Source organism: Oncorhynchus tshawytscha, linkage group LG19 (assembly GCF_018296145.1).
Source record: "Oncorhynchus tshawytscha isolate Ot180627B linkage group LG19, Otsh_v2.0, whole genome shotgun sequence".
NCBI lineage: Eukaryota > Metazoa > Chordata > Actinopteri > Salmoniformes > Salmonidae > Oncorhynchus > Oncorhynchus tshawytscha.
The window spans coordinates 41,782,726-41,809,374 of NC_056447.1; the positions used below are offsets into that span (position 1 = coordinate 41,782,726).

Consider the following 26,649-nt stretch of genomic DNA (forward strand, 5'->3'; position numbering starts at 1 on the left):
TGTTCTGTAGGTCTGAACACAATGTTATTTGTCACTGGCAGAAGCACACAGACCTCCCAGTAATTGGTTACTCTTCATGGCACTGGGACTCCTGAAAGCTCTTTGCACCACTGCGATATTTTACTTTTTTCACATTGAAAGATCTACAACACACATTTCTTTCTCATTGAACGTCAGTCTAAGAAGCTGTATATCTGTTCTATGTGCATTATTCTATGCTTCCCCATTCTTAAGTTTCGTTTTTGCATCTTTTACTTTTGGTTTTGTACACCAGCTGAAAATACAATAATTTTGGTTAAAGAAAATATATTTGACAGCGGTTTAAATGGTACAATGATTCTCTACACTACTTGCTTTGTTTTGTCACATAAACTGAAATTAGGTGAACTATTAAAATTTTAGCAACCAGGAAATGGCGGTGCGATTTCTGCATAGTGCATCTTTAAACTAAGCTTGTGGTGTTAAGGTGTCAACCTGACAGTCAAATCCAAATGTTCCAGTCAATGAATGGCCGTATTCATGTGTGGGTCTCTTTGGGGGTAGATTAGTCTGAACATTTTTTCAGACATTGTTCATATTGACATATTTTACTTTGAGAGACTTTGAGATTCTGTTTAATGAAAAGCGCTATATACAGTTATTATTATATTCACATTAATGTTTAAATGCTTCACAACAACTCAAGCATTCACCACAGGCCAGCTGCCCAGCTAATCAATTTAGCTCAGTGGGCACTCTGCCTGCTAACCTGTAAGTTATTGTATTGAAAAATGTGTTTTCCATGCCATCTCTCCATTTTAGCATAATGGCAAACCTGTTGTAAATCAGCTATTGCCCTTTTCGGAGCATGGTTGTTACATCACACTATCCACGCACTTCAGACCCAGAACTAAGAAAGACCCATCTGTTCTCCAGGAAACCTGTGCTTCTGGTCCCTGACTGTCACTGGATGAAAAGATTGATGAAGGGATCATAATTGCTTATATGAGGACCATAAATATTTGCCTAGGACATTTGTGGCTGGAGAGATTTATTGCCCCCACTTGTCGTTGGTCATACTACACCCAGGCAGCGCCCTTCCCCATTTGTACACAAGTGTTCTCCTGGCTGTTCTGTATGTGAGGCTGCTCTGCCTTTAGCTGTTCCCTGACATCAGGAGGTGGCCAGTGGGGACAAACAGGGCTGGGCTTGCACAACCACCAGCTGTCCTGGTACTGCCCCATGTTAACGGCAGGTCTGTTCACCCCTCCGCCATTTTCTATTTGCCGTTTGCCAATTGTATACAGGTGAGGTTATTTACACACATTAAAGACATTAACCAACTCTTACTAGGTCCCCTCCAAGCCTTCCCTCCTCCTGTTGCTGCCTTCATCACTGGGAGTACAGTAATTGGATCTGGAGAGATTGCTTTGGATGTTTCAATGCACCTCCTCCAGTGGGGAGACTGCAGCAGCACTGAGGTTTCCATCAGAAGTATTAGGGGGGTTATGAAAGTGTCAGCAAGCTCCATCAAATCAAATTTATTTATATAGCCCTTCTTACATCAGCTGATATCTCAAAGTGCTGTACAGAAACCCAGCCTAAAACCGGATAAGACGGGAGAAGTACTCCAGATATAACAGACTGACCCTAGCCCCCCGACACAAAATACTGCAGCATAAATACTGGAGGCCGAGACACTGTGGCCCCATCCGATGATGCCCCCAGACAGGGCCAAACAGGCAGGAAATAACCCCACCCGCTTTGCCAAAGCACAGCCCCCACACCAGTAGAGGGATATCTTCAACCACCAACTTACCATCCTGAGACAAGGACAACTGCGCTTGAGAACTCTAGTGGCTCTGACTGGCCCCGTGGCTGGGCTGGGGGAGAGGGCAGGGATTGGACTGGTTTGACTATACCTGGTAGAATTCAAAATGTTATTTAAAAAAAAAATTTTTTTAAGCGGAGCTTAGCATTTATCAGTCTGCTGTTCTGTGATATTCCATCATGAGTCACACCTAATAATATGGCTGTAATATAATTTCAAATCCATCTGTCACCTGTCCTTACCTAACATTCTACATTCAAGTCTTAATGCATGTCCTTTCCTCAACTGCCCTTTAGGCCTAACTCCCTCCCGCATGGCATAAATCATCTGATCTGACACATTCTCTTGCAGGTGGTGACAAAATCGTGGATGTCATTGATGTTGCCAGACAGGCAGACAGCAAAATGAAGCTTCGAGAGTTTGTCAAGTATTACTACAAACCTCATCGGCCAAAGGTGCTGAACGTGATCAGTCTGGAGTTTTCAGACACCAAGTAAGTATTGGTTACTTTTCGCAGTTAACACATGTTCTGTTGCTGCTTTGATCAATGTATAATTTGGATTGACTTTAGTATTTTCTGGCTTCACTAAATATTCACCATTATAATATTTGTAGCTAAAAGCACTTAATTGTTATAGATTACCTGCTATCATTTTGTGAATAATCATGTGATTCAGTGAAATTGTAGGACTATAATTGTGTCTAAATGTATATTCCCCATGCTTGCAAGTATAGTAGTGAGAGGAGATGAGCATTGCACTCCAAACAGCAGGGATGCAAATTCTTTCTGAGTTCAGAAGTACAGCGCTGATGGCACTATTGAAGATATGCTGTCTACTACAGACAAGCAGAAGGGATCCACTGCCAACAGGCACTTTGCTTACAGCCTATTTAGAGAGACGGAAAGGTTTAGAAAAAAATGAGACTGAGCTTTGATCCTTCATAACTGAGCATCAATGTTCTACCAGGCTTCACAGTGGAAATTATCATTTGAACGGCTGTATTGTTTTTAGAAAATAATGTGTATTGTCATCTGAAAAGATGTCCTCTGGAGGAACCCCATTAGGGCCGACTGATTTAGAACCATCAGCTCTGCCTAATTAGGAGGCAGGAGGCGATGAAGCCAATCCCCCTACGATAAGACGAGGCCTCAACTGTTGGTGGGTGATCTGTAAAACAGAAAGTGAAAACGGCAAAGAGGTCGGGAGAAATGCATTATTTTAAATGAATCTCATTGGTCAATGCCTGGCTGATTGGTGAACAGTGATCTGAAGGTGTCGCATGACGAACGGTTTAGCCTTATTAGTGCGCAATGATGGATGTATTGAAAGATGAGTTGCGTGACAAACGACTGCCTTACTGGTAGAACATCACTAAACTCTCATTTTTTGTATTCTCTCAGGATGGCAGAGCTGGTGGTGGTGCCTGATATCGCTCAGAAGATGTCCTGGGTGGAGAACTACTGGCCAGAGGACTCCTTGTTCCCCAAACCCTTTGTTCAGAAGTACTGCCTGATGGGGGTGAAGGACAGCTACACAGACTTCCACATAGACTTCGGAGGCACATCTGTGTGGTACCATGTACTCTGGGTAAACTGGGGAATTGCTGTGCTCAGCATATTGTATAGCTTCAGACCGCAGCGTATCCCTTTTGAAATATGTGCTACGGTTAGGCTACAGAGTTGTTCAAGTCTGTTTGCTTTGGCTATGTTGTCTGACAGCCCAGCATGATTAACCACAAATATTCCCCTCAGATACGCTACTGTACATTTATGTTAGTAATTGAAATGTTTAATCTTTGTCCTGAAGGGAGAGAAGATTTTCTACTTGATCAAACCGACCCAGGATAATCTTACACTATACGAGGTGTGGAGTTCGTCCCCCAACCAGAGCGAGGTGTTCTTCGGGGACAAGGTGGACCAGTGCTACAAGTGTGTGGTGCCGCAGGGAACCACTGTCCTCATCCCCACAGGTGAGGAGAGACTACGTTTCTGCAACTCTCTGTTCTCACCTCAGGACAAAATGTGTTCATTTTTTACAAGGAACTTGTCTGGGTTCAAAGTGTTCAAATTTCTCTACTGTTTCAACATGCCTCATATACAGCACTATATTTCCAAAGCTCTGCTTCAGGGCATTAAAAAACACAAGAGCCATAAAGAGCTGTAGAGCTGTTTTTCTACTTGACACTGACAGACCAGCTAGCCTTTGATGGTGTCTCACAGGAAGGCCTGTGTGATTGTGTCTTCAACTGTAAGCGCCGAAGGGCCTGAGTGAACCACTTTGTCACCGTGGACACCAGAACCACATGCCATCTTCCTTCCGTCAACTGTGGTTCACAGAACTTCCTCACGTCATATGGTCCTTCCCACATCATATGGCAAGTCAAATAGGTGATGCTTTATTTATATACATGCATATACACACACACACACACACACACACACACACACAGTGTCTTTCGAAAGTATTCACCCCCTTGGTATTTTTCTTATTTTGTTGCCTTACATCCTGGAATTAAAATTGATTTTTTATTAGGGGGTTTCTGTCATTTTGATTTACACAACATGCCTTCCACCTTGAAAATGCTAAATATTTTTTGTGAAACAAGCAAGATATAAGACCAAAAAAAACAGAACTTGAGCGTGCATATCTATTCACCCCCCCAAAGGCAATACTTTGTAGAGCCACCTTTCGCAGCAATTACAGCTGCAAGTCTCTTGGGGTATGTCTCTATAGGCTTGGCACATCTAGCCACTGGAATTTTTGCCCATTATTCAAGGCAAAACTGCTCCAGCTCCTTCAAGTTGGATGGGTTCTGCAGGTGTACAGAACTCTAAGTCATACCACTGATTCTCAATTGGATTGAGTTCTGGGCTTTGACTAGACCATTCCAAGACATTTAAATGTGTCCCCTTAAACCACTCGAGTGTTGCTTTAGCAGTATGATTAAGGTCATTGTCCTGCTGGAAGGTGACCCTCCATCCCAGTCTCAAATCTCTGGAAGACAAACAAGTTTCCCTCAAGAATTTCCCTGTATTTAGTGCCATCCATCATTCCTTCAATTCTGACCAGTTTCCCAGTCCCTGCTGATGAAAAACATCCCCATAGCATGATGCTGCCACCACCATGCTTCACTGTGGGGATGGTGTTCTCGGGGTGATGAGAGGTGTAGGGTTTGCACCAGACATGGCTTTTTCCTTGATGGCTAAAAAGCTCAATTTTAGTCTCATCTGACCAGAGTACCTTCTTCCATATTTTTGGAGAGTCTCCCATATGCCTTTTTGGCAAACACCAAACGTATTTGCTTATTTTTTTCTTTAAGCAACAGCATTTTTCTGGACACTCTTCCGTAAGCCCAGCTCTGTGGAGTGTACGGCTTAGTGGTCCTATGGACAGATCCGCCAATCTCCGCTGTGGAGCTTTTGGTGTGTGGCCCTCTCTTGGCAGGTTTGTTGTGGTGCCATATTCTTTCCATTTTTTAATAATGGATTTAATGGTGCTCTGTGGGATGTTCAAAGTTTTGGATATTTTTTTATAACCCAATCCTGATCTGTACTTCTCCACAACTTTGTCCCTGACCTGTTTGGAGAGCTTCTTGGTCTTCATGGTGCCACTTGCTTGGTGGTGCCCCTTGCTTAGTGGTGTTGCAGACTCTGGGGCCTTTCAGAACAGGTGTGTATATGTACTGAGATTAGGTGACAGATCATGTGACACTTAGATTGCACACAGGTGAACTTTATTTAACTAATTATGTGACTTCTGAGGGTAATTGGTTGCGCCAGATCTTATTTAGGGGCTTCATAGCAAAGGGGGTGAATACATATGCATTTTGATATTTTTATAATTTTTTATTATTTATAATTTTTTGAAACAAGTTATTTTTTTCATTTCACTTCACCAATTTGGATTATTTTGTGTATGTCCATTACATGAAATCCAAATAATAATCCATTTAAATTACAGGTTATAATGCAACAAATTAGGAAAAATGCTAAGGGGGATGAACACTTTTGCAAGGCACTGTGTATGATTTTATATATATATATATATATATTATCCAGTTTCTCTAACCACAGGGCAGAGAAGCAGATTTCCAAATTATTTATAGTGAAACTTATTTTTTTCACTAGAGGGAAACCACATGGCTTCCCACAAGGCTGCTTTTCCCAGTTGGTGGGCTGGGGCGTGTGAAAGCTCTCTGGGCTGATGATGCTAGCAGACACTGTGAGATTACGAGTGGCTCCCTGCTGGGAGAGCTGCCCGGCCCTGGTCCATATTGGGTCACGCTCATGGTCCCTCTTCACCAACCTGTCAAATCGCTCCCACAGGCCCCCAGTACACACACACACGGGCCCTCAGTATATAAACGGACACAACCAGCATTCTTTAATATGCAAACATTGTTAATCCCCATGTAAAGACATTGTTTATCAATGACACTCATAAATAAGGTAGCCATTAGGCAGCAGGTAGCCTAGCACTTAAGAGCGTTGGGCCAGTAACTGAAAGGTTGCTGTTTCGGATCCCCGAGCCGGCAATGTGGAAAATCTGCCTTTCTACCCTTGAGCAAGGCATTTAACCCCCAACAACTGCTCCCCGGGTGCTGACGATGTGGATGTCGATTTAAGGCAGCCCCTCGCACATCTCCGATTTAGAGGGGTTGGGTTAAGTGCCGCGGATGCAACTGACTAGGTTTTCCCTTTCCCAATCTCGATGTGCATTTGGGTGGGCTTTCCAGGGTGTTTGCCAAAAAATACAAGGTAAGGATGCTTCACAATTTTTTCACAATTTTCCCCAGGGAACAATGTAAAGTGCATAGAAATATATTTGTTGTATTAGTCTATCTCCTGACATTGTAGATGTATGTAACTGAAAGAACAGTTCAGCTGAAGAGAATTTTAGAGTGGGGGATTGTGCCAAGAGTATGCAAAGCTGTCATCAAGGCAAAGGGTGGCTATTTGAAGAATCTCAAATCTAAAATATATTTAGATTTGTTTAACACATTTTTTGGTTACTACATGATTCCATATGTGTTATTTCATAGTTTATGTCTTCACTATTATTCTACCATGTAGAAAATAGTAAAAAAATAAAGAACCATTGAAGGTGTTCTAAAACTTTTGACTGGTAATGTATGTTGTAACATAAACCATTTCAGACACTTTAATTGTCACGGGAAGCCAAAGGCCCCCTGGTAGGGAAGGTCAGTGTTGGGCTATTGATGGCTGGTATGTAGGCGACCTGCAGACAGGCAGTGGTTCAGAGAGAACCCCATCTGGTATCAGCCATCCATATAATCTCTTGAGCGGCTACCATCCTCTCTGCTGGGGGCACAGCAGCTCCATGTTCACCCTCCATGACAGAGCATTTATTATGTTTAGGGTCCACCGGCACAGCATTGGCACACCTGTTTGGCTGCACTGCTGCCAGATGGTGTAATAATACAATCCTTTCCTAAACCCTTTGTGTCTTAAACATATACAGCTGTAAAACAAGAATTCCAAAATGTTCCAAATTAATTGTTTAAATGTATTGCATGCAAAGCAGAGTTCAGAGAAACTTGAAACTGGAGAGGGTGATGGATTGATTTTCAGTTGGCAGGCTGTTTTTGCCTCGTGCTACTAGCCTTTTGCTCCACATCGGTAGGTCAGCCGTTGATTTGGTCCATCCTCCTCTGTGTTCCCCAGGATGGATCCATGCTGTTCTCACCTCTCAGGATTGCATGGCGTTCGGTGGGAACTTTCTCCACAACCTCAACATAGGCATGCAGCTCAGGTGAGCACCTGAAAAACTGCCCCACCTGGCCTATGCGTATTTTATTAACTGTCCTTAGTGGTAATAACCTAAGTAATAACATTATGAAATGAATGGCCAAATACACCGCTGTTATCTTATTTTTAATGGCCAGTGATGAAGTAGTGGTAGAATGTCTGTATGGTTTGACCGTGATCCCACTGGGCACAAACTAGATGAAACAATGTTGTTTCCACTTCATTTCAACAACAAGAAAATGTGTTGAATCAATGTGAAAAACTGATTGGATTTCAGGAATGTGTGTGTGTGTGTGTGTGTGTACTGAACAAAAATATAAACTCATCATGCAAAAATTTCAACATCCATATAAGGAAAATATGTTGATTTTCAATACAATCATTAGGCCCTAATCTAGGGATTTCAAATGACTGGGCAGGGGCGCAGCCATAGGTGGGCCTGGGAGGGCATATGCTCACCCACTTGGGAGCGAGGCCCAGCCAATCAGAATTTGTTTTTTCCCCACCCAAAGGGCTTTATTACAGACAGATACTCCTCGGTTTCATCAGCTGTCCGGGTGGCTTGTCTCAGATGATCCCGCAGATGAAGAAGCCGGCTGTGGAGGTCCTGGGCTGGCATGGTTACACGTGGTCTGCGGTTGTGAGGCTGGTTGGATGTACTGCCAAATTCTCTAAAACAACATAGGAGGCTGCTTATGGTAGCAAAATTAACATTCAAGTCTCTGGCAACAGCTCTGGGGGACATTCCTGCAGTCAGCATGTCAATTGCGTGCTCCCTCAAAATTGAGACATCTGTGGTATTGTGTTGTGGGACAAAACTGCACAATTTAGAGTGGCCTTTTTTTGTCCCCAGCACAAGGTGCAACTGTGTAATGATCATGCTGTTTAATCAGCTTCTTGATATGCCACACCTGTCAGGTGGATGGATTGTCTTGGCAAAGGAGAAATGCTCACTAACAGGGACGTGAAGAATTTTGGGATGAGTTGGACCGCAGACCAACAAGTGCTCAGCATATGTGGGAACTCCTTCAAGACTGTTGGAAAAGCATTCCAGGTGAAGCTGGTTGGGAGAATGCCAAGAGTGTGCAAAGCTGTCATCAAGGCAAAGGGTGGTTACTTTGAATAATCTAAAATATATTTAGATTTGTTTAACACACTTTTGCTTTGTAGAAAATAGTAAAATTAAAGAAAAACCCTTGAATGAGTAGGTATGTCCAATCTTTTGACTGGTACTGTATATTCACTACATAACCAAAAGTTTGGACATTTGCTCGTCGAACATCTCATTCCAAAATCATTGGCATTAATATGGAGGTGGTCCCCTTTGCTGCTATAACAGCCTCCACTCTTCTGGGAAGGCTTTCCTCTAGATGTTGGAACATTGCTGCGGGGTCTTGCTTCCATTCACCCACAAGCAATAGTGAGGTCGGGCACTGATATTGGGGCGATTAGGCCTGGCTCGCAGTCGGTGTTCCAGTTCATCCCAAAGGTGTTTGATGGGGTTGAGGTCAGGGCTCTGTGCAAGCCAGTCAAGTTCTTCTACACCGATCTCAACAAACTATTTCTGTATGGACTTCGTTTTGTGTTCCACACTGCCCCTGTGCAATCTGCAGAATTCACTGCAGTTGCACAGAATTGTCTAGAATGTCGCTGTAGCATTAAGATTCCCTTCACTGTAACTGAGAGGCCTAGCCCTAACCATGAGACAGCCCCAGACTATTATTATTCCTCCACCAAACTTTACAGTTGACACTATGCATTGGGGCAGGTAGCGTTCTCCTGGCATCCGACAAACCCAGATTCATCGGTCAGACTGCCAGATGGTGAAGCAGTCACTCTAGAGAACACGTTTCCACTGCTCCAGAGTCCAATCGCGGTGAGCTTTACACCACTCCAGCCAACGCTTGGAATTGTGCATGGTGATAGTCAGTTTTGAACAAATTCTTATTTTCAATGACGGCCTAGGAACAGTGGGTTAACTGCCTTGTTCAGAGGCAGATTTCTACCTTGCCAGCTCGGGGATTCGATCTTGCAACCTTTCGGTTACAAGTCCAATGCGGTTACAAGTCCAATGCTCTAACCACTGCCGTCTACCTGTGCGGCGGCTCGGCCATGGAAACCAATTTTCAAGTTACTGACAAAGTTCTTGTGCTGACGTTGCTTTCAAATTGGTAGTTAGTATTGCAACTGAGGACAGGCAACAACAAAAATTTAGGCACTTCAGCACTCAGTCCTTTTCTCTGAGCTTGTGTGTCCTACCACTTCGCGGCTGAGCCGTTGTTGCTCCTAGATATTTCCACTTTACAATAACAGCACTTACAGTTGACCAGGGCAGCTCAAGCTGGGCAGAAATTTGATGAACTGACTTGTTGAAAAGGTGCCTTCCTATGACGGTGCCACGTTGAACGTCACTGCGTTCTTCAGTATGGGTCATTCTACTTATCTATGGTGATTGCATGTCTGTGCACTCGATTTTTATACACCTGTCAGCAACGGATGTGGCTGAAATAGCCGAATCCACTAATTTGAAGGGGTGTCCACATGTAGTGTATAATAAAAAATAAAAAATAGACATTGAACTGACATCTGTGCCCAGTGGGATGGGTCACATGTTCTGGACAGTCCCACATTTTGTCCCGCGCCACGCTACCAAACAATTTTCTGCATTTTATCAATGAATTTAAAATGCCACTAATTTACAAAAATAGTTTTTGTCATATATTTCAGTCAGAATTCCTATTCATTTGATGTGAATTGACGTTCCAACCAGCTTATGACTAGACGTATAACATAGGAATGTGTTACTGGTGAAGTTAAACACTTTTAAAATTGTTGTTGAGATCTGATATTCTGCGCAGTGCAAGAAGAGACATAGGTCAATGTCTTATCGTCAACCAATCACGTACTTAAAAATATTAATGGAGGCTACTAAACTGTCCCGTAAAATCATCCCGTTGTCCCGCATTTGAGTATTTTGTGTTGAGCCTAGGTCTCAGCCCTGTGTAGCTGTGTTTGATCTCCATTGCTGCATCCTCAACTACAGGTGTTATGAAATGGAGGGGCGGTTAAAGACTCCGGACCTCTTCAAATTCCCTTACTTTGAGGCAATCTGCTGGTACGTGGCCAATAATCTACTGGAGACTCTAAAAGGTGAGAGAAATACCACTCAGCAGAGGAGTTTGTTGCTGTTTTGGTGATGTGACTTTCTGTCCTTTTTTTCAACATCCTTCTCATATGATTCTCAGAGTTACGAGAGGATAACTGCCAGCCCCCAGTCTACCTAACAGATGGAGTGAAAGCCTTGATTAATGCACTGAAAAACTGGCTGAAACGAGAGGTAGGATACTACAGAAAAACAGATTCTCGATGGCAAATTGGCTTCTTTTGTCTGTGCAACATCTGACTCTACAGAATAGGACATTTGGTCACAATATCTACATTCTAATGTAATCTACATTGGGCTCCTTCAAGGCCAATGGTGGGCAGGTTGTATCCGGTGTGATGGTATGATCTGGCTGGGAAACTAACCACCATCTGCAGACAAGACAGTACAAGCCCCTCATTGTCCCCCTGCTCTCTGCCTCTCCTCAGGTCACAGAGCAGGCCAGCGATGTCCCGGACCATATCAGACCCAACCATCTGATTAAAGAACTCACAAAGGAAATCCGCTACCTGGAGGTAAGGCCCAGTGTGGAGACAGGAAGGGGAGAGAGGGCCTCAGGCTGTTATGTGAGAACATAAAGGAGAAGAAATTATCTGACTCACAAGGACACTGAAGCTTCTTACTTGGAGCTGGTTGTAAACATTTGTGCTCATTGAGTAAAAGTTGGCTGTCCCTGAATATTTTCCTTTTTCTCTTTTTATAAATACCAGGTCAAAAGCACTGTTTCTTTGAAGCTGGATATTGTAGCGTTGTGGTTCTGTACTAACTAGCATCTCATGACCACAGGAGGAGGAGGAGGAGGAGGAGGAGCAGAGTGGAGGTAGCAAGCCAGTGAAATCTCAGGGATGTGGACCGTGCCCACTGACGCTGTCGACTCTTGACAAGGCTGGACATCATGCTCGCAGGACAGCCAGACGGCTACGGCACCACCACCACCATCATCACCATGCGCCCAAGACCCCCTCCAACCTGGAGATCCTGGAGCTGCACACGCGACAAGTGCTCAAGAGGCTGGAGGTGGGACCCTTTGAGCAGGTGAGGGCATTGACACACGACCCTCTTCCCCCATGCTGCTTGTGTAACCCATAGTTTTAAAAAATTACTTTATTTAACTAGGCAAGTCAGTTAAGAACAAATTCTTATTTACAATGACTACATTTCTGCTGGTTTATCCATGTCTTGGAGGAAGTTACCCATACACTGAGGCTAGGTTAATTATACATTTTTGTTAAAGTAAATCTCTTTTCCCTTTTTAAAGTAAATCTCTTGTCCCTTTTCTCAGGATGTTCCATTCAGCTCCACGGTGATGGCCAAGTTCAACAAGACGTCCATGGCGTCTGCTGCAGCGGTGGAGAGGAGCCTGGACAACAACCTCCTTCTGGTGATGTGCAATGGCAGGATTATTAGGTGAGCTGGAAGAACTCACCACCTACTCAACACCCAACACCTCCAACTGGCTTTGACGATGCTCCTCACTGCTCAACTTATTGGCTGGAGCGGTTTCATGTTACAACTCAGAGCTGCCGTTGTAACAGCCTTAACATGTTAGGACGTACCACCTGCGCTATGCGATCTTTACATGTTTCAACTCATCACTTAAATAAACTTGAACCTAAATAATAACCTAAATGCCATGTGCTGTAATTTGTTTGCCTCTCCTCTTACTATTGTGTGTATGTGTGCACAGAGATGAGCGTCGTCACACAAGTGTGAAGAGTAGTCCGGTGCGGGACGGTAAAAGGACTGGCGACCACCAGAGGGAAGGGGTCCTGGTGAAGACTGAGCTCAATGACAGCAAGCTGGAACAGTACCAAGACCACGAGAGAGAGGAGAAACCCAGCCCCCTCAGCAGTGAGTCTAACTGGTCAAGTCACCAGCTGTCAATCAACGGTTTAGGTAGGCTCATCTTTGAATGCACCAGAATTTCACATAACATTTAGGTGCAGATATTTAATTCATCCTTCTCTTGTTCCTCCTCAGACTTTTTCGAAAGAGTGAATTCCGATCTCAGGAAAGGAGCCATAGTGTACTCCGACATTTCAGACTCTGAGTCCGAAGAACGTTGCTCTTTGCAGGTAGCTAATCCCACTTCCTCCCCAAGGCCCTGTCTCTCCTTCACACAGAACTGTTTAAGTTATAAAGGCTGACACATCTGTGTGACTGTGCAGAAAAAGGACTCCTCGGGGGAAGATTCGGGGAGCTCCGAGGAGGAAAGGGAGGATAAGGAGCATTGCAGGATGGCGCGAGGCAGTGTGAAGGACCTACACCAGGCCAGCCAGGCCCTTCACCACTTTCACAAACCACTCAAAGGGTACAGGAAGCATGGATGAATGGACCAAGTGGCGTTCTTGTTCTAAGGATTCTGTATGCATCAATCCAATACAATACAAATACAATGGGGGAAATTAGTTCATACAGTGCATGATTCATTCATTATCCAGTTAAGAGATTCATTAAGTTGTTCCTACACTCGTTTGCAGACAACGCCCTACCTCTCCAACCACAGAAGAGGAGGCTATTGAGGGCATGCTGTCCATGGCAGGGCTGCTTTATCCTCAGCGACCAGAGGAGAGCAGCACTGCCCAGGAGCCCTGGTGGTCCAGCCTGGCTCATCAGTCCCCCGACAGTGGTACACTCCAGTCCTGAAATGCTTATAAACTTCAAGATTTCAATTTGACTAAGCCCCTAATTCAATCAATTTCAGATAGTCAAATTTCTCTGTGTTTGTCCTGTAGGTGGAAAAGAGCCTGCGTCAGGGGATGATTCAGACAGCAACTCCACACTGATCCTTCAGGTAATAATAATAATCAAGAGTGAATGGGTCATGCCTGCACATGCTGAGACTGACATATCTTAAGTCTGATGTCTCTAATTTGAGACTACATCAGAATCACTCTCTGTATTCCTGCTGATCCGTCCGCTGGATCCAAGATGGCGTAGCAGTCAGACGTATTTGTCCTTCGTTTTGTCGTGTCCCATGTATATATATTTTATGTTTTTCTTAGCATATGTTTTTATTTTTTTCTAAACCCTTACTTCAAAATACTCTCCTGCAACCCGCCTCAACCAATGTGGTGTGGACCTGCTTTTTCTCTTACGTATTTTTCTTTGCCTCTATTACTGGAATCTCTCCAACATAAACTAGCCAGCTAATGGTCATCAGCTAACTTCTAGCTCGGAAAGCTCTCGCCAGTTTGAACAATGCGATTCAACCAGAGCATACCGGACCTATTTTTCTCTCCATATCCCCGGATTCCTATCGCAAGCTCTGAACCTTCTCACCTTCCGACCTTCACAGCTAACGTCCCCTGAATGCTAGCTGTCTAGAGCACAACGGACTGTTGGCTTATGAGGCCCATCGAATACATTCCGAAGCCACTAGCTAGCAGTCAGCTATCCTTTGCTAGCGGTCATCAGCTACCTTTATCTCGGACAACTCTCGCCAGTCTGTACAGCGCGACTCAAACCAGAGCTAGTCGGACTTATTCTTCTCGATATCTCCGGATTCCTACCGCAAGCTCTGAACCTATTTTTTAAATATATTTTTAAACATTTTTATGATTTTTATTTTTTCCACCTGGAATTATAGCAGCTAACGACCCCTGAATGCACAGCCGCTAATCTGCGGCCTGCTAGCTATCTAAAGCACATTGGACTGCTGGATTAAGAGGCCCTTCGGACATATTTCTTCGGCCACTATACATATTTTACCAATTGGCCTGGTTTACCACACGGAGCCCTGCTGATCCGTCCGCTGATGTAACTGCACGAGGGGGCCACAACAGACTTCCCTCCGTCGCGTCATCCCTCTAAGGCCTTTCTGGTAGCCCCGTGCCGCTAGCTGCCTAAAGCCACGCACTGGACTTTTATGATCACCCGGCTATGCATGCCTTTCCCTAACGTCGTGTCGATTGCTGCTCTGGTTTGTAACTATTGTTTTTTATTTCACTGTAGAGCCTCTAGCACTGCTCAACACGCCTCGGCTAACAATTTAGTTCCACCCCCCACACACGCAGTGACATCACCTGGTTGAAATGCTATTTCTAGAGACAATATCACTTTCATTATCACTATATGCACAGGTTTACCCCCACTGTATTCACATCCTACTATACCTTTGTCTGTACATTATTGCTTGAATATATTCTACCGTGCCCAGAAATCTGCTCCTTTTACTCTCTGTTCTGATCGTACTAGGCGTCCAGTTCTGTTATCTTTTAGCCTTATCCTATTCCTCCTCTGTTCCTCTGGTGATGTAGAGGTTAATCCAGGCCCTGCAGTGTCTACCTCCACTCCCATCCCCCAGGCTCTCTCATTTGTTGACTTCTGCAACCATAAAAGCCTTGGTTTCATGCATGTTAACATTAGAAGCTTCCTCCCTAAGTTTGTTTTATTCACTGCCCTAGCACACTCCACCAATCCGGATGTCCTAGCCGTGTCTGAATCCTGGCTTAGGAAGACCATCAAAAACCTTGAAATTTCCATTCCTAACTATAACATTTTCCGACAAGGTAGAACTGCCAAAGGGGGCGGTGTTGCAATTTACTGCAAAGATAACCTGCAGAGTTCTGTCTTACTATCCAGGTCTGTACCCAAACAATTTGAGCTTCTACTTCTAAAAATGAACCTTTCCAGAAAGTCTCTCACTGTTGCTGCTTGCTATAGACCTCCCTCTGCCCCCAGCTGTGCCCTTGATACCATATGTGAATTAATTTCCCCCCATCTATCTTCTGAGCTCGTGCTACAAGGTGACCTAAACTGGGACATGATAAACACCCCGGCCATTCTACAATCTAAGCTTGATGCCCTCAACCTCACACAATTTATCAATGAACCTACCAGATATAACCCCAAATCTGTAAACACGGGCACCCTCATAGATATAATCCTAACTAACTCACCCTCCAAATACACTTCTGCTGTTTTCAACCAAGATCTCAGCGATCACTGCCTCATTGCCTGCATCCGTAATGGGTCTGCGAGCAAACGACCACCCCTCATCACTGTCAAACGCTCCTTAAAACACTTCTGCGAGCAGGCCTTTCTAATCGACCTGGCCGGGGTATCCTGGAACGACATTGACCTCATCCCGACAGTAGAGGATACCTGGTTATTCTTTAAAAGTGCCTTCCTCACCATCTTAAATAGGCATGCCCCATTCAAAAAATGTAGAACCAGGAATAGATATAGCCATTGGTTCACTCCAGACCTGTCTGCCCTTGACCGCACAAAAACATCCTGTGGCGTTCTGCATTAGCATCGAATAGCCCCCGTGATATGCAACTTTTCAGGGAAGTTAGGAACCAATATACACAGGCAGTTAGGAAAGCTAAGGCTAGCTTTTTTAAACAGAAATTTGCATCCTGCAGTACAAACTCAAAAAAGTTCTGGGACACTAAAGTCCATGGAGAATAAGAGCACCTCATCCCAGCTACCCACTGCTCTGAGGCTAGGAAACACTGTTACAACTGACAAATCCACTATAATTGAGAATTTCAATAAGCATTTCTCTACGGCTGGCCATGCTTTCCACCTGGCTACCCCTACCCCGGTCAACTGCCCGGCACCCTCCACAGCAACCCGCCCAAGCCCCCACCATTTCTCTTTCACCCATATCCAGATAGCTGATGTTCTGAAAGAGCTGCAAAATCTGGACCCCTACAAATCAGCCGGGCTATATAATCTGGACCCTCTCTTTCTTAAATTATCTGCCGAAATTGTTGCAACCCCTATTACTAGCATGTTCAACCTCTCTTTCGTATCGTCTGAGATTCCCACTGATTGGAAAGCTGCCGCGGTCATCCCACCCTTCTTCAAAGAGGGAGACACTCTAGACCTAAACTGCTACAGACCTATATATATATCCGACCCTGCATCTCTAAGGTCTTCGAAAGCCACGTTAACAAACAGATTACTGACCATTTTGAATCACATCGTACCTTCTCCGCTATGCAATCTGGTTTCCGAGCTTGTCATGGGTGCACCTCAGCCACGCTCAAGGTCCTAAACGATATCATAACCACCATCGATAAGAGACATTACTGTGCAACTGTATTCATCGACCTGGCCAAGGCTTTCAACTCTGTCAATCACCACATTCTTATTGGCAGACTCAACAGCCTTGGTTTCTCAAATGATTGCCTCGCCTGGTTCACCAACTACTTCTCTGATAGAGCTCAGTGTGTCAAATCGGAGGGCCTGTTGTCCGGACCTCTGGCAGTCTCTATGGTGGTGCCACGGTTCAATTCTCGGGCCGACTCTCTTCTCTGTATACATCAATGATGTCGCTCTTGCTGCTGGTGTTTCTCTAATCCACCTCTACGCAGACGACACCATTCTGTATACTTCTGGCCCTTCTTTGGACACTGTGTTAACTAACCTCCAGACGAGCTTCAATGTCATACAACTCTCCTTCTGTGGCCTCCAACTGCTCTTAAACGCAAATAAAACTAAATGCATGCTAATCAACCGATCATTGCTCGCACCTGCCCGCCCATCCAGCATCACTACTCTGGACAGGTCTGACTTAGAATACGTGGATAACTACAAATACCTAGGTGTCTGGCTAGACTGTAAACTCTCCTTCCAGACTCTCATTAAGCATCTCCAATCAAAAATGTCATCTTGAATCGGCTTCCTATTTCGCAACAAAGCTTCCTTCACTCATGCTGCCAAACATACCCTCGTAAAACTGACCATCCTACCAATCCTAGACTTTGGCGATGTCATCTATAAAATAGCCACCAACACTCTACTCAGCAAACTGGATGCAGTCTATCACAGTGCATCTGTTTTGTCACCAAAGCCCCATATAATACCCACCACTGCGATCTGTACGCTCTCGTTGGCTGGCCCTCGCTTCATACTCGTCGCCAAACCCACTGGCTACAGGTTATCTACAAGTCTCTGCTAGGTAAAGCCCCGCCCTATCTCAGCTCGCTGGTCACCATAGTAGCACCCACTTGTAGCACACGCTCCAGCAGGTACAGTGCCTTGCGAAAGTATTCGGCCCCCTTGAACTTTGCGACCTTTTGCCACATTTCATGCTTCAAACAAAGATATAAAACTGTATTTTTTTGTGAAGAATCAACAACAAGTGGGACAAAATCATGAAGTGGAACGACATTTATTGGATATTTCAAACTTTTTTAACAAATCAAAAACTGAAAAATTGGGCGTGCAAAATTATTCAGCCCCCTTAAGTTAATACTTTGTAGCGCCACCTTTTGCTGCGATTACAGCTGTAAGTCGCTTGGGGTATGTCTCTATCAGTTTTGCACATCGAGAGACTGAAATTTTTTCCCATTCCTCCTTGCAAAACAGCTCGAGCTCAGTGAGGTTGGATGGAGAGCATTTGTGAACAGCAGTTTTCAGTTCTTTCCACAGATTCTCGATTGGATTCAGGTCTGGACTTTGACTTGCCCATTCTAACACCTGGATATGTTTATTTTTGAACCATTCCATTGTAGATTTTGCTTTATGTTTTGGATTATTGTCTTGTCGGAAGACAAATCTCCGTCCCAGTCTCAGGTCTTTTGCAGACTCCATCAGGTTTTCTTCCAGAATGGTCCTGTATTTGGCTCCATCCATCTTCCCATCAATTTTAACCATCTTCCCTGTCCCTGCTGAAGAAAAGCAGGCCCAAACCATGATGCTGCCACCACCATGTTTGACAGTGGGGATGGTGTGTTCAGGGTGATGAGCTGTGTTGCTTTTACGCCAAACATAACGTTTTGCATTGTTGCCAAAAAGTTCCATTTTGGTTCCATCTGACCAGAGCACCTTCTTCCACATGTTTGGTGTGTCTCCCAGGTGGCTTGTGGCAAATAATTTTGCACGCACAATTTTTGAGTTTTTGATTTGTTAAAAAAGTTTGAAATATCCAATAAATGTCGTTCCACTTCATGATTGTGTCCCACTTGTTGTTGATTCTTCACAAAAAAATACAGTTTTATATCTTTATGTTTGAAGCCTGAAATGTGGCAAAAGGTCGCAAAGTTCAAGGGGGCTGAATACTTTCGCAAGGCACTGTATATCTCACTGGTCACCCCCAAAGCCAATTCCTCCTTTGGTTGCCTTTCCTTCCAGTTCTCTGCTGCCACTGACTGGAACAAACTGCAAAAATCCCTGAAGCTGGAGATTCTCATCTCGCTCACTAGCTTTAAGAACCAGCTGTCAGAGCAGCTCACAGATCACTGCACCTGTTCATAGCCCATCTGTATACAGCCCATCTATCTACCTCATTCCTATACTGTATTTATTTATTTAGCTCCTTTTGCACCACAGTATCTCTACTTGCACATCCATCTTTTGCACATCTACCATTCCAGTGTTTAATTGCCATATTGTAATTACTTCGCCACCATGGCCTATTTATTGCCTTAACTCCCTTATTTGCACTCACTGTATATAGACTTTTTTTTCTTTTTTTTTCTACTGTATTATTGACTGTATGTTTTGTTCATTCCATGTGTAACTCTGTTGTAACTCTGTGTTGTATTTGTCGAACTGCTATGCTTTTATCTTGGCCAGGTCGCATTTGCAAAGGAGAACTTGTTCTCAACTAGCTTACCTGGTTAAATAAAGGTGAAATAAAATTAAAACAATTGAATTGCTAATATTCCTCTTTAGGTAAAAAGTTGGGATTTTGTTCAAAGAACAGCAGATCCAATGTAAAGTATAGTCTCCCCTTCCTTTAGGATGAGCGGAGGGCACAGCAGCATGTGCGTAAGGAGTGTGGAGCCGAGCTTAGCCAGAGGATCCAGGAGAACAAGAACTTCATGGCCAATCAGAGCAGTGGGAGTAACAATAACAGCAGCGAGGCCTGGAGTGACCAAAGCCCCTCTCAGGCTGCCTCTAGCCCCCTCCGCCTGGACCCCAGCTCAGAGACTGACAACCAGTACAGTGAGACTTCCCTGTCACCCCCCCGGCACCCCTCCAAGAGGCCCGCACCAAACACCCCACCCATCAGTAATCAAGCGACTAAAGGTTTGACTCCATATTTATTAATTTTATCTAGCTAATCTATTGGAGTAGTAGCTGGAATTAGCATAGCATTATTCCTCTCTCGCTCATCCTTTTTTTTATTGATCCCTGTGCAATGTTTTTCTCCTCAGGAAAACGTCCTAAGAAAGGTATGGCCACCGCTAAGCAGAGACTAAGGAAGATTCTCAAGCTGAGCAGGAACAACCACTTCTTGCTATAGCACCCAAGACCCTGATGTCTACAGAATTAACTTTGAGAAGGGACATCTCGCCCCCCTGCCCATATAGTCTTTCGGTTGTGACTCACATTTTACAAGAATCATTGCTTGGATGGATTGACCTGACACATTAATGGCCGACATGCTTGATGTGGAAGTATTGGATGTAGGGCTTTCAGAGTTAATCAGTTAACCTGAGTTAATTTTAGTGCGCTCATTTTATTACATTTTTTGTGTGATTAAACACATTGTCTGAAAGCGTTCAAAATAAACTGAAACATACTAAATAATCTATACAGATAAAAACAACGATGCGATGTCCAAACAAGTTGACATTTAAGTTAAAGAAAGTGTGCTTTATCAATTTACCTGATTTGGCTAACCGTAACAAAATCAAGACTTCAATATTCTTGTAATGCTTTTCATATAAAAAAATATATAAACTTACAGCTCAATTTGAGCATATTCTGAATTTGCGATTTAATCATGATTAATCACAGCAAATCCTGGAATTAACTCAATTTATTTTATCGTTTGACAGCCCTAATTGGATAACAAGATAATGGATTTACAGAAGAAAGCACACCGATTCCCATGGTGAAGTGATGGTGCGCTGTATAAAGAAAAAAGAAACTGCATGGATCCTCAGCAATGACATTGGATTGTATAGGATCTGGCCATCAAGAGCTATACAGTAAATATGGCTTTGTTTCAGAATTGAAGCACCGCAACAACACAGGATTGTACAAAGACGCATGGCATTGGGAATTTAAATGACGTTTGATAGAACAACATTTGCATCTGAGCCACGTGCTGTTGTATCTATTTTGGCTGTTGCTTTTTACCTTATGCTTGCACTAGCCCTTCCAACCAACACTACTTATTATGCCACAACAAGCAAATATTGTTGTTTAAGCCAAGAATGGCAAGTGAAGAGGCTGCTTTCTGCTACCAAAGTTATCACCACTCTTTGGGACATTGTCATGTGTTGGTTTGGTCTGACTTACGATCAATAATGATGCTATGGTGTTTGAACTCATTTTAAATGGTGCTGAAGTGCATATTCATGTTATCCTTTCGTCTACCCTCTTGTTACAATCACCAGTGATTGAATTTGAGAGGGGGGTATATTTTGATGCAGCACTCCAGGCACTCTCAGCCTCGCAGTATGTAAAAGCTATCTTCCGCTAATGCATTAAGCCATTCCAAGAATACCTCTCCCAACGCATTAAGTTTACTGGTTCTGTTTACTGAAGGGGTTATGACTCCTCATTGCTCTATAGTTGGATCACTGACCATATCAAATGTGTTCCTTTGGTGCCACCTATTGGTCAAAGGAGGGCAGGAGCTTGAAAGTGCTGTTATTATGAAAGGTTTTTGAAATTGCAAAAAGATATCAAGTAGCAAATGTACAGAATGTATTTACAGAAAATATAAGTTATCGTTAATTTATTTTACTTTCTCTTTTGGGATTTGTGTTTTATTGTTTTTCTTTTGCTGGTATTGAATTATGTATTGTGAAAAAGTGAATAATGGCTTTGATATGACAATCCTGTTACAATGGTTAATGTAACGGGTGTGTGATTTATTTTTTTATATTCGCAAACCGGTTGTATTTGTTGCCTCTATCACATTTGTATTGGGTGGATTTAAGCAAAAATCTACTAACAAGTGGACCTGAAGATTTGAAATGTTTGGGAGATCTTCTAGGTCGGCAAAGATTAATATTATCAAAGAATATTTGTCTTACTCGTTAGTATGAATTTGATTTTTTTTATATAAATGTGTCTTAAGTGACACTGATCATTTTATAATTGTACAAAGTGTATGTGAGAAATGTAATTATGGCTACTGATCTAGTTATTGTTAGTGTATGTTTATTTTCCCTATCACTATATCCTTGGCTTGAAAGACCTCAGTTGGATTTTGAATTGGTGATCTTTTTTTGTTGGTGATAATGCAAAAATGTGATTACCATGAATGGGTGAAGTGAGAGATTGCTCCTGTTGGTGTTTTTCTCAGGGACACATTCTCTTTCTTAAGAAACGTTTTTTTGTGGGTTTTTTTTCATAAGCAACATGAAATGACCCATCATTGTTGACACTTTCTGATCATTGATTTTATTTACATAAAAAAGGTGCATTGGTATTACGAGTGTTACTAGGAAACCCCTTTAGTTGTGACCTTGACTCCTTTTTATGGAAATGTAATTATGTTGCCTGTCTTCCCAACTTTCATTGGGAAGTTTGTTCATACATGTTGTCAATCGCCGTCACTTCAATAAGTGAATGGTGGACTGCGGTACTATATTACAACTGCTCAGGGCTCTTTGGTGGTGACTGTTTCTAGACTAAGAACTTTGAAATATTTATTTTGTGGACATTGTGCTACAGAGAATGGTTGCACCAAAAGAAGCAACCTCTTGAATACAAATCCTATTTCTGCATTTAGCAAAGAGCATGCCAACAGAGGTAACCCCAAGTGAAGTTGAGCCATCTACTAAATCCTCACCATTCTTATATGCTATCTGCCAAGGCATATTGCACTAACTTTCAGATTTAAGCATATCAAATAGCTTTAGATGCCCCCATTCAAGTATTTGTGACAACTGAGTTCCCATCAGGAATTGACTTTTAATCCACACCCTCATGCTCATGTTGCCATCTGCCTGGCTACCTACTGTATTTAGCCATTGTGCTTGAGCTCCAAAAGTATTGGGACAGTAAATTGTTTTGTTTTGGCTCTGTAAACCATCACTTTGGATTTGAAATGATACAGTAACTGAGGTTAGTCATCTTTAATTTGATGGTATTTTCATCCATATCGGGTGAACCGTTTAGAAATTACAGCACTCACACATTTTTAGGGGATCAAAAGTTTTGGAACGAATTCACTTGTGTATTAAAGTAGTCTCAAGTTTATTTAGTCCCATATTGATAGCACGCAATGATTACATCAAGCTTGAGACCACAAACTTGTTGGATGCATTTGCTGTTTGGTTTGGTTGTGTTTCAGATTATTTTGTGCCCAATAGAAATGAATGCTAAATAATGTATTGTCATTTTGGAGTCACTTTTATTGTAAATAAGAATAGGATATTTCCAAACACTTCTATATTAATGTGGACGTTACCATGATTACGGATAATTCTGAATGAGTGTGAAAGTTAGACGCACATATTATTTACCCCCAAAAAAAAAAAAAAAAATGCTAAACTCCTCTGATATTAAAATGGTGAGAGGTTAGCATGTCTTGAGGGTATATTATTTGTGCATCTAACTTTCTCACTCTTCATAATTCATTCAGGAATATCCGTAATCGGGGTAGCATCCACATTAATGTCCCATGTTTCATGAGCTGAAATATAAATCCCAGAAATGTTCCATACGCACAAAAAGCTTATTTCTCTCAAATTTGGACCACAAACCTGTTTGCATCCCTGTTAGTGAGCATTTCTCCTTTACCAAGATAATCCATCCACCTGAGAGGTGTAATCACACGAGCCCAGGACCTCCACATCTGGCTTCTTCTCCTGCAGGATTGTCTGTAATAAAGGCCTTTGTGGGGAAAAGCAAATACTTGTTGGCTGAGCATGGCTCCCAAGTGGGTGGGCCTATACCCTCCCAGGCCCATCCATGGCTGCGCCCAGTCATGTGAAATCCATAAATAAATGCCTAATGAATTTATTTCAATTTACTGATTTCCTTATATGAACTGTAACTCAGTAAAATCTTTGAAATTGTTTTGTGTTATTTTTGTTCAGTATAGAAGTGTTTAGAAACGGTCAATTCTTATTTACAATCAAATGTATTCTAAAATGACACTACATGATTTACCATTCATTTCTATTGGGCACAAAATTATCTGAAACAACCAAAACAAACAGTAAAAACATCCAACAAGTTTGTAGATTCACAAGCTTGATTTAATCATTGCGCGCTAGGAATATGGGAGCAAATACTTAACTTTTCACTACTTTAATACACGTGAATTTGTCCCAATAGTTTTGGTCCCCTAAAATGGGTGGACTATGCACAGAAAGTGCTGTAATTTCTAAATGGTTTACCCGATATTGATGGAAATACCCTAAAATTAAAGCTGACAGTCTGCACTTTAACCTCAGTCATTGTATCATTTCTGGAGTACAGAGCCACAACAAGATGCTGTGGAGAGATTAATTCAGAGAAGCTTGACTTCCAATTCTATTCCCAGGCCCTGTAAAACCACAATAACAAAAAGTCTAAGCTTCTGAAAGGGTGAAGATCATGAGTTGCTTTTCAGTTACTCTCAACAAAACAGTTTCACTTTTCATCGTCCCAACATGCTTGATCATGCATGGCAATACTGGCCTTCTGGCAAAGTCTTGTTCTCCAGTAGACTACTGTTAATTGTACAGTATTTAACTGAATTGTAGACTATTTTTACATTTGTGGGAAGTGTTGGTCATGGTGTCTATTTCCAGTCTGCTGTTTGGTTGAATGTCTATAATAGTTTATTTCAATCATTGAAAACATTAAGCTTGTCTTGACACTAACCCATTGCAATGACTCTTTGAATGTTTATTTCTATATCACAATGTGGCTTGTAAATAATTACATTTTAAAGTGATGTTTTCCTTATTCTCAACCACTAACCTGAATCATTAAGACTGGGTAAGATATTTCCTTGACACAAATGCCTTTGGCGCAGTAGCTAGGCTTGGATCACATGAATGAACGTCTGTCACCAATGACTACTGTGAGAGCTAATGTAAAGCAAGAAAAAAAATATTTTTTTATTTCCATCTACAATGTGCATGTTTGGAGATCAAACAGTGCTAGAGGTTTTCATAGTACCACACTTACATATTGCAGGTTGGTCATCATTACGCAACAGTGCACAAATGTAATGTGCCTTGTGTTGGAGTTCCATATTTCAGCAGTAGGGGGACACAGAGTCCCAAGACACTAAATTGTTGCTGTGCCCTTTTCTCAATCTCTTCAGTGCTCACTGATTTGAAAGGCATGGAGTCTGGACAGCCTTAAAACAGTCCATGACTGGTGTAAGCAATATGGCAGAAGCTGTTCTCAGCCCAACCAAAATGGGGCCATCTCCAACCCATCTGTAATTTCAGAGCTGTGAACATTGACACTGACGGAGTATGAACTAGGGGGGCCTGGAAACCAAACAATATACTGTTATTATAGTCCTCCTTTAGAAAAGATCATTGTGAAACTAAATATACAGAGTTTACAATGAAGTTGCCATATGATCAGAATCAGCCCTATGGGTATATCTACATTGTTGTTACATTCAAACTATTTTTGGTGGATGGTATTAGGTGCATGGCCCAAGTACATTTAGGATAAATGTATTATCAATTGATCTCGTTTTCTATTTAGCTCATGTGGAAGCATGGCATGCACAATTATAGTGAAGGGAGCCCGGGCTCGAGCACTAAAGTGAAAACGGCACTGTGTGCGCGCGGGGATGACAGTCGCCATTTTATTTTGAAAAATCAAACCGAACTGGAAGGAGGGCAACCCAAAAGGAATGAATATCACAAATACATTTTGGGAACCATGGTACGTTTTTTTTAAACATTATATTGCAAATAATCGGCGGTGTTTAAAAAATATTTAGGACACATTAGTAAGCTAAAAAGTGTGCGACTACCCGTTAGGCGTCGTAGTTAACATGAGCAAAGACAAGCTAGCGTACTATACAGTAGCGTTGGCTAAAGTTCGCCAGCTAGGAACAGTTGGATGGTCCTATCTCAAAGTAGAGTTGGTGAGTGAAAATGACCATATATTAACGTTTAACATGGCTTACTCATTTCGAGTTTGTGGATGCTGTACTCCGAGAACATTGTCATGCTAACGTTTATATGAACTAGTCAACGTTAACTAACACTAGTTGGCTAGTTACGGTACCTGGTCATTCATTCATACACATACATATACATGCATGCATGCATACATACATAGCTAAATTACCTAGCAGTTAGGTTAGCTAACGTTAGTTAGTTTGTTGACAATGTATTTCCATTGACAATAACGTAACTAATAATAGATCGCTAATGTATTGACCAGCTAACTAGTGTTTATAGAATTGTTGGCTTTGCAACGTAAACAAATGTAACTAACGTTAGCTTGTTTTTCTGTCGTTGGCTAACTAACATACGGCCTTCTGAGCGTTGACGTTAGCTAACATTAGCTGGCTGACGTTTGCCACATCTGCTAATTTAGCTATCTAGCTGGTGTTGGCAAACCCAATGTGCTTGCTTATCCGGCTAGTTAACATTAGCTGGCTAGCTCTTTGTCTCAATGGATAAGTTGACTTGTAACAGTAACTTAGATGTCAGATGGTTAACGTTATGTAACTAACGTTAACGGACCAAGTTGGTCAGTTACATTCTGCATCTAGCAAACATGGCTATCGTTGATATTATTAGCTAACGTGAGCGAAGTTTGCTAACTAACGAGATGTTGCCGAAGATTGAGTGAACAGATGCTAGCGAAGTAGGTTATCTACGTGGACTATAACACATTTAATTGTTTAATTGAGACACATATGCGAACGTTAACTTAGTTGCCGTTAGTATTCTCACTAACGTTAGCTAGCTAACGTTTAATTTGCATTATTACTGGGACACTGAAATCATAGCTAGCTACCTACGTGAGAAATTGATTTAACTCGCTTTAAGTATCTAAACGACTTTGGCT

At 42.5% G+C, this 26,649-nt stretch overlaps 2 protein-coding genes across 24 annotated transcripts in view; both read left to right on the top strand.

Annotated features, from left to right (window-relative positions):
- Positions 1–22,093, top strand: part of LOC112218787 (lysine-specific demethylase 7B) — a 62,030-nt gene extending 39,937 nt beyond the window's left edge. The window contains exons 5-21 of one of the 6 annotated variants that reach the window (XR_002948664.2): positions 2,162–2,303; positions 3,213–3,399; positions 3,619–3,781; positions 7,497–7,584; positions 10,624–10,730; positions 10,826–10,917; positions 11,172–11,258; positions 11,530–11,778; positions 12,026–12,150; positions 12,431–12,639; positions 12,724–12,818; positions 12,912–13,054; positions 13,224–13,372; positions 13,479–13,537; positions 19,443–19,731; positions 19,860–20,111; positions 20,487–22,093. Coding sequence is in view for 5 of the 6 variants with exons in the window: in XM_024379922.2 (XP_024235690.1) it covers positions 2,162–2,303; positions 3,213–3,399; positions 3,619–3,781; positions 7,497–7,584; positions 10,624–10,730; positions 10,826–10,917; positions 11,172–11,258; positions 11,530–11,778; positions 12,026–12,150; positions 12,431–12,639; positions 12,724–12,818; positions 12,912–13,054; positions 13,224–13,372; positions 13,479–13,537; positions 19,443–19,731; positions 19,860–19,948 (2,273 nt within the window). In the remaining variant the exon portion in view is untranslated. Of the gene's footprint in view, positions 1–2,161; positions 2,304–3,212; positions 3,400–3,618; positions 3,782–7,496; positions 7,585–10,623; positions 10,731–10,825; positions 10,918–11,171; positions 11,259–11,529; positions 11,779–12,025; positions 12,151–12,430; positions 12,640–12,723; positions 12,819–12,911; positions 13,108–13,223; positions 13,373–13,478; positions 13,538–19,442; positions 19,732–19,859 lie in introns of those variants that run through there. The other 5 variants (XM_024379924.2, XM_024379922.2, XM_042301680.1 and 2 more) reach the window with 5 other exon arrangements.
- A 3,281-nt stretch (positions 22,094–25,374) lies between these two features.
- Positions 25,375–26,649, top strand: part of LOC112218788 (CCR4-NOT transcription complex subunit 1) — a 40,210-nt gene continuing 38,935 nt past the window's right edge. For 17 of the 18 annotated variants that reach the window (XM_024379926.2, XM_024379937.2, XM_024379933.2 and 14 more), the window contains exon 1: positions 25,375–25,509. The gene's annotated coding sequence lies outside the window, so the exon portion shown is untranslated. Of the gene's footprint in view, positions 25,510–25,548; positions 25,715–26,649 lie in introns of those variants that run through there. The other variant, XM_024379927.2, reaches the window with a different exon arrangement.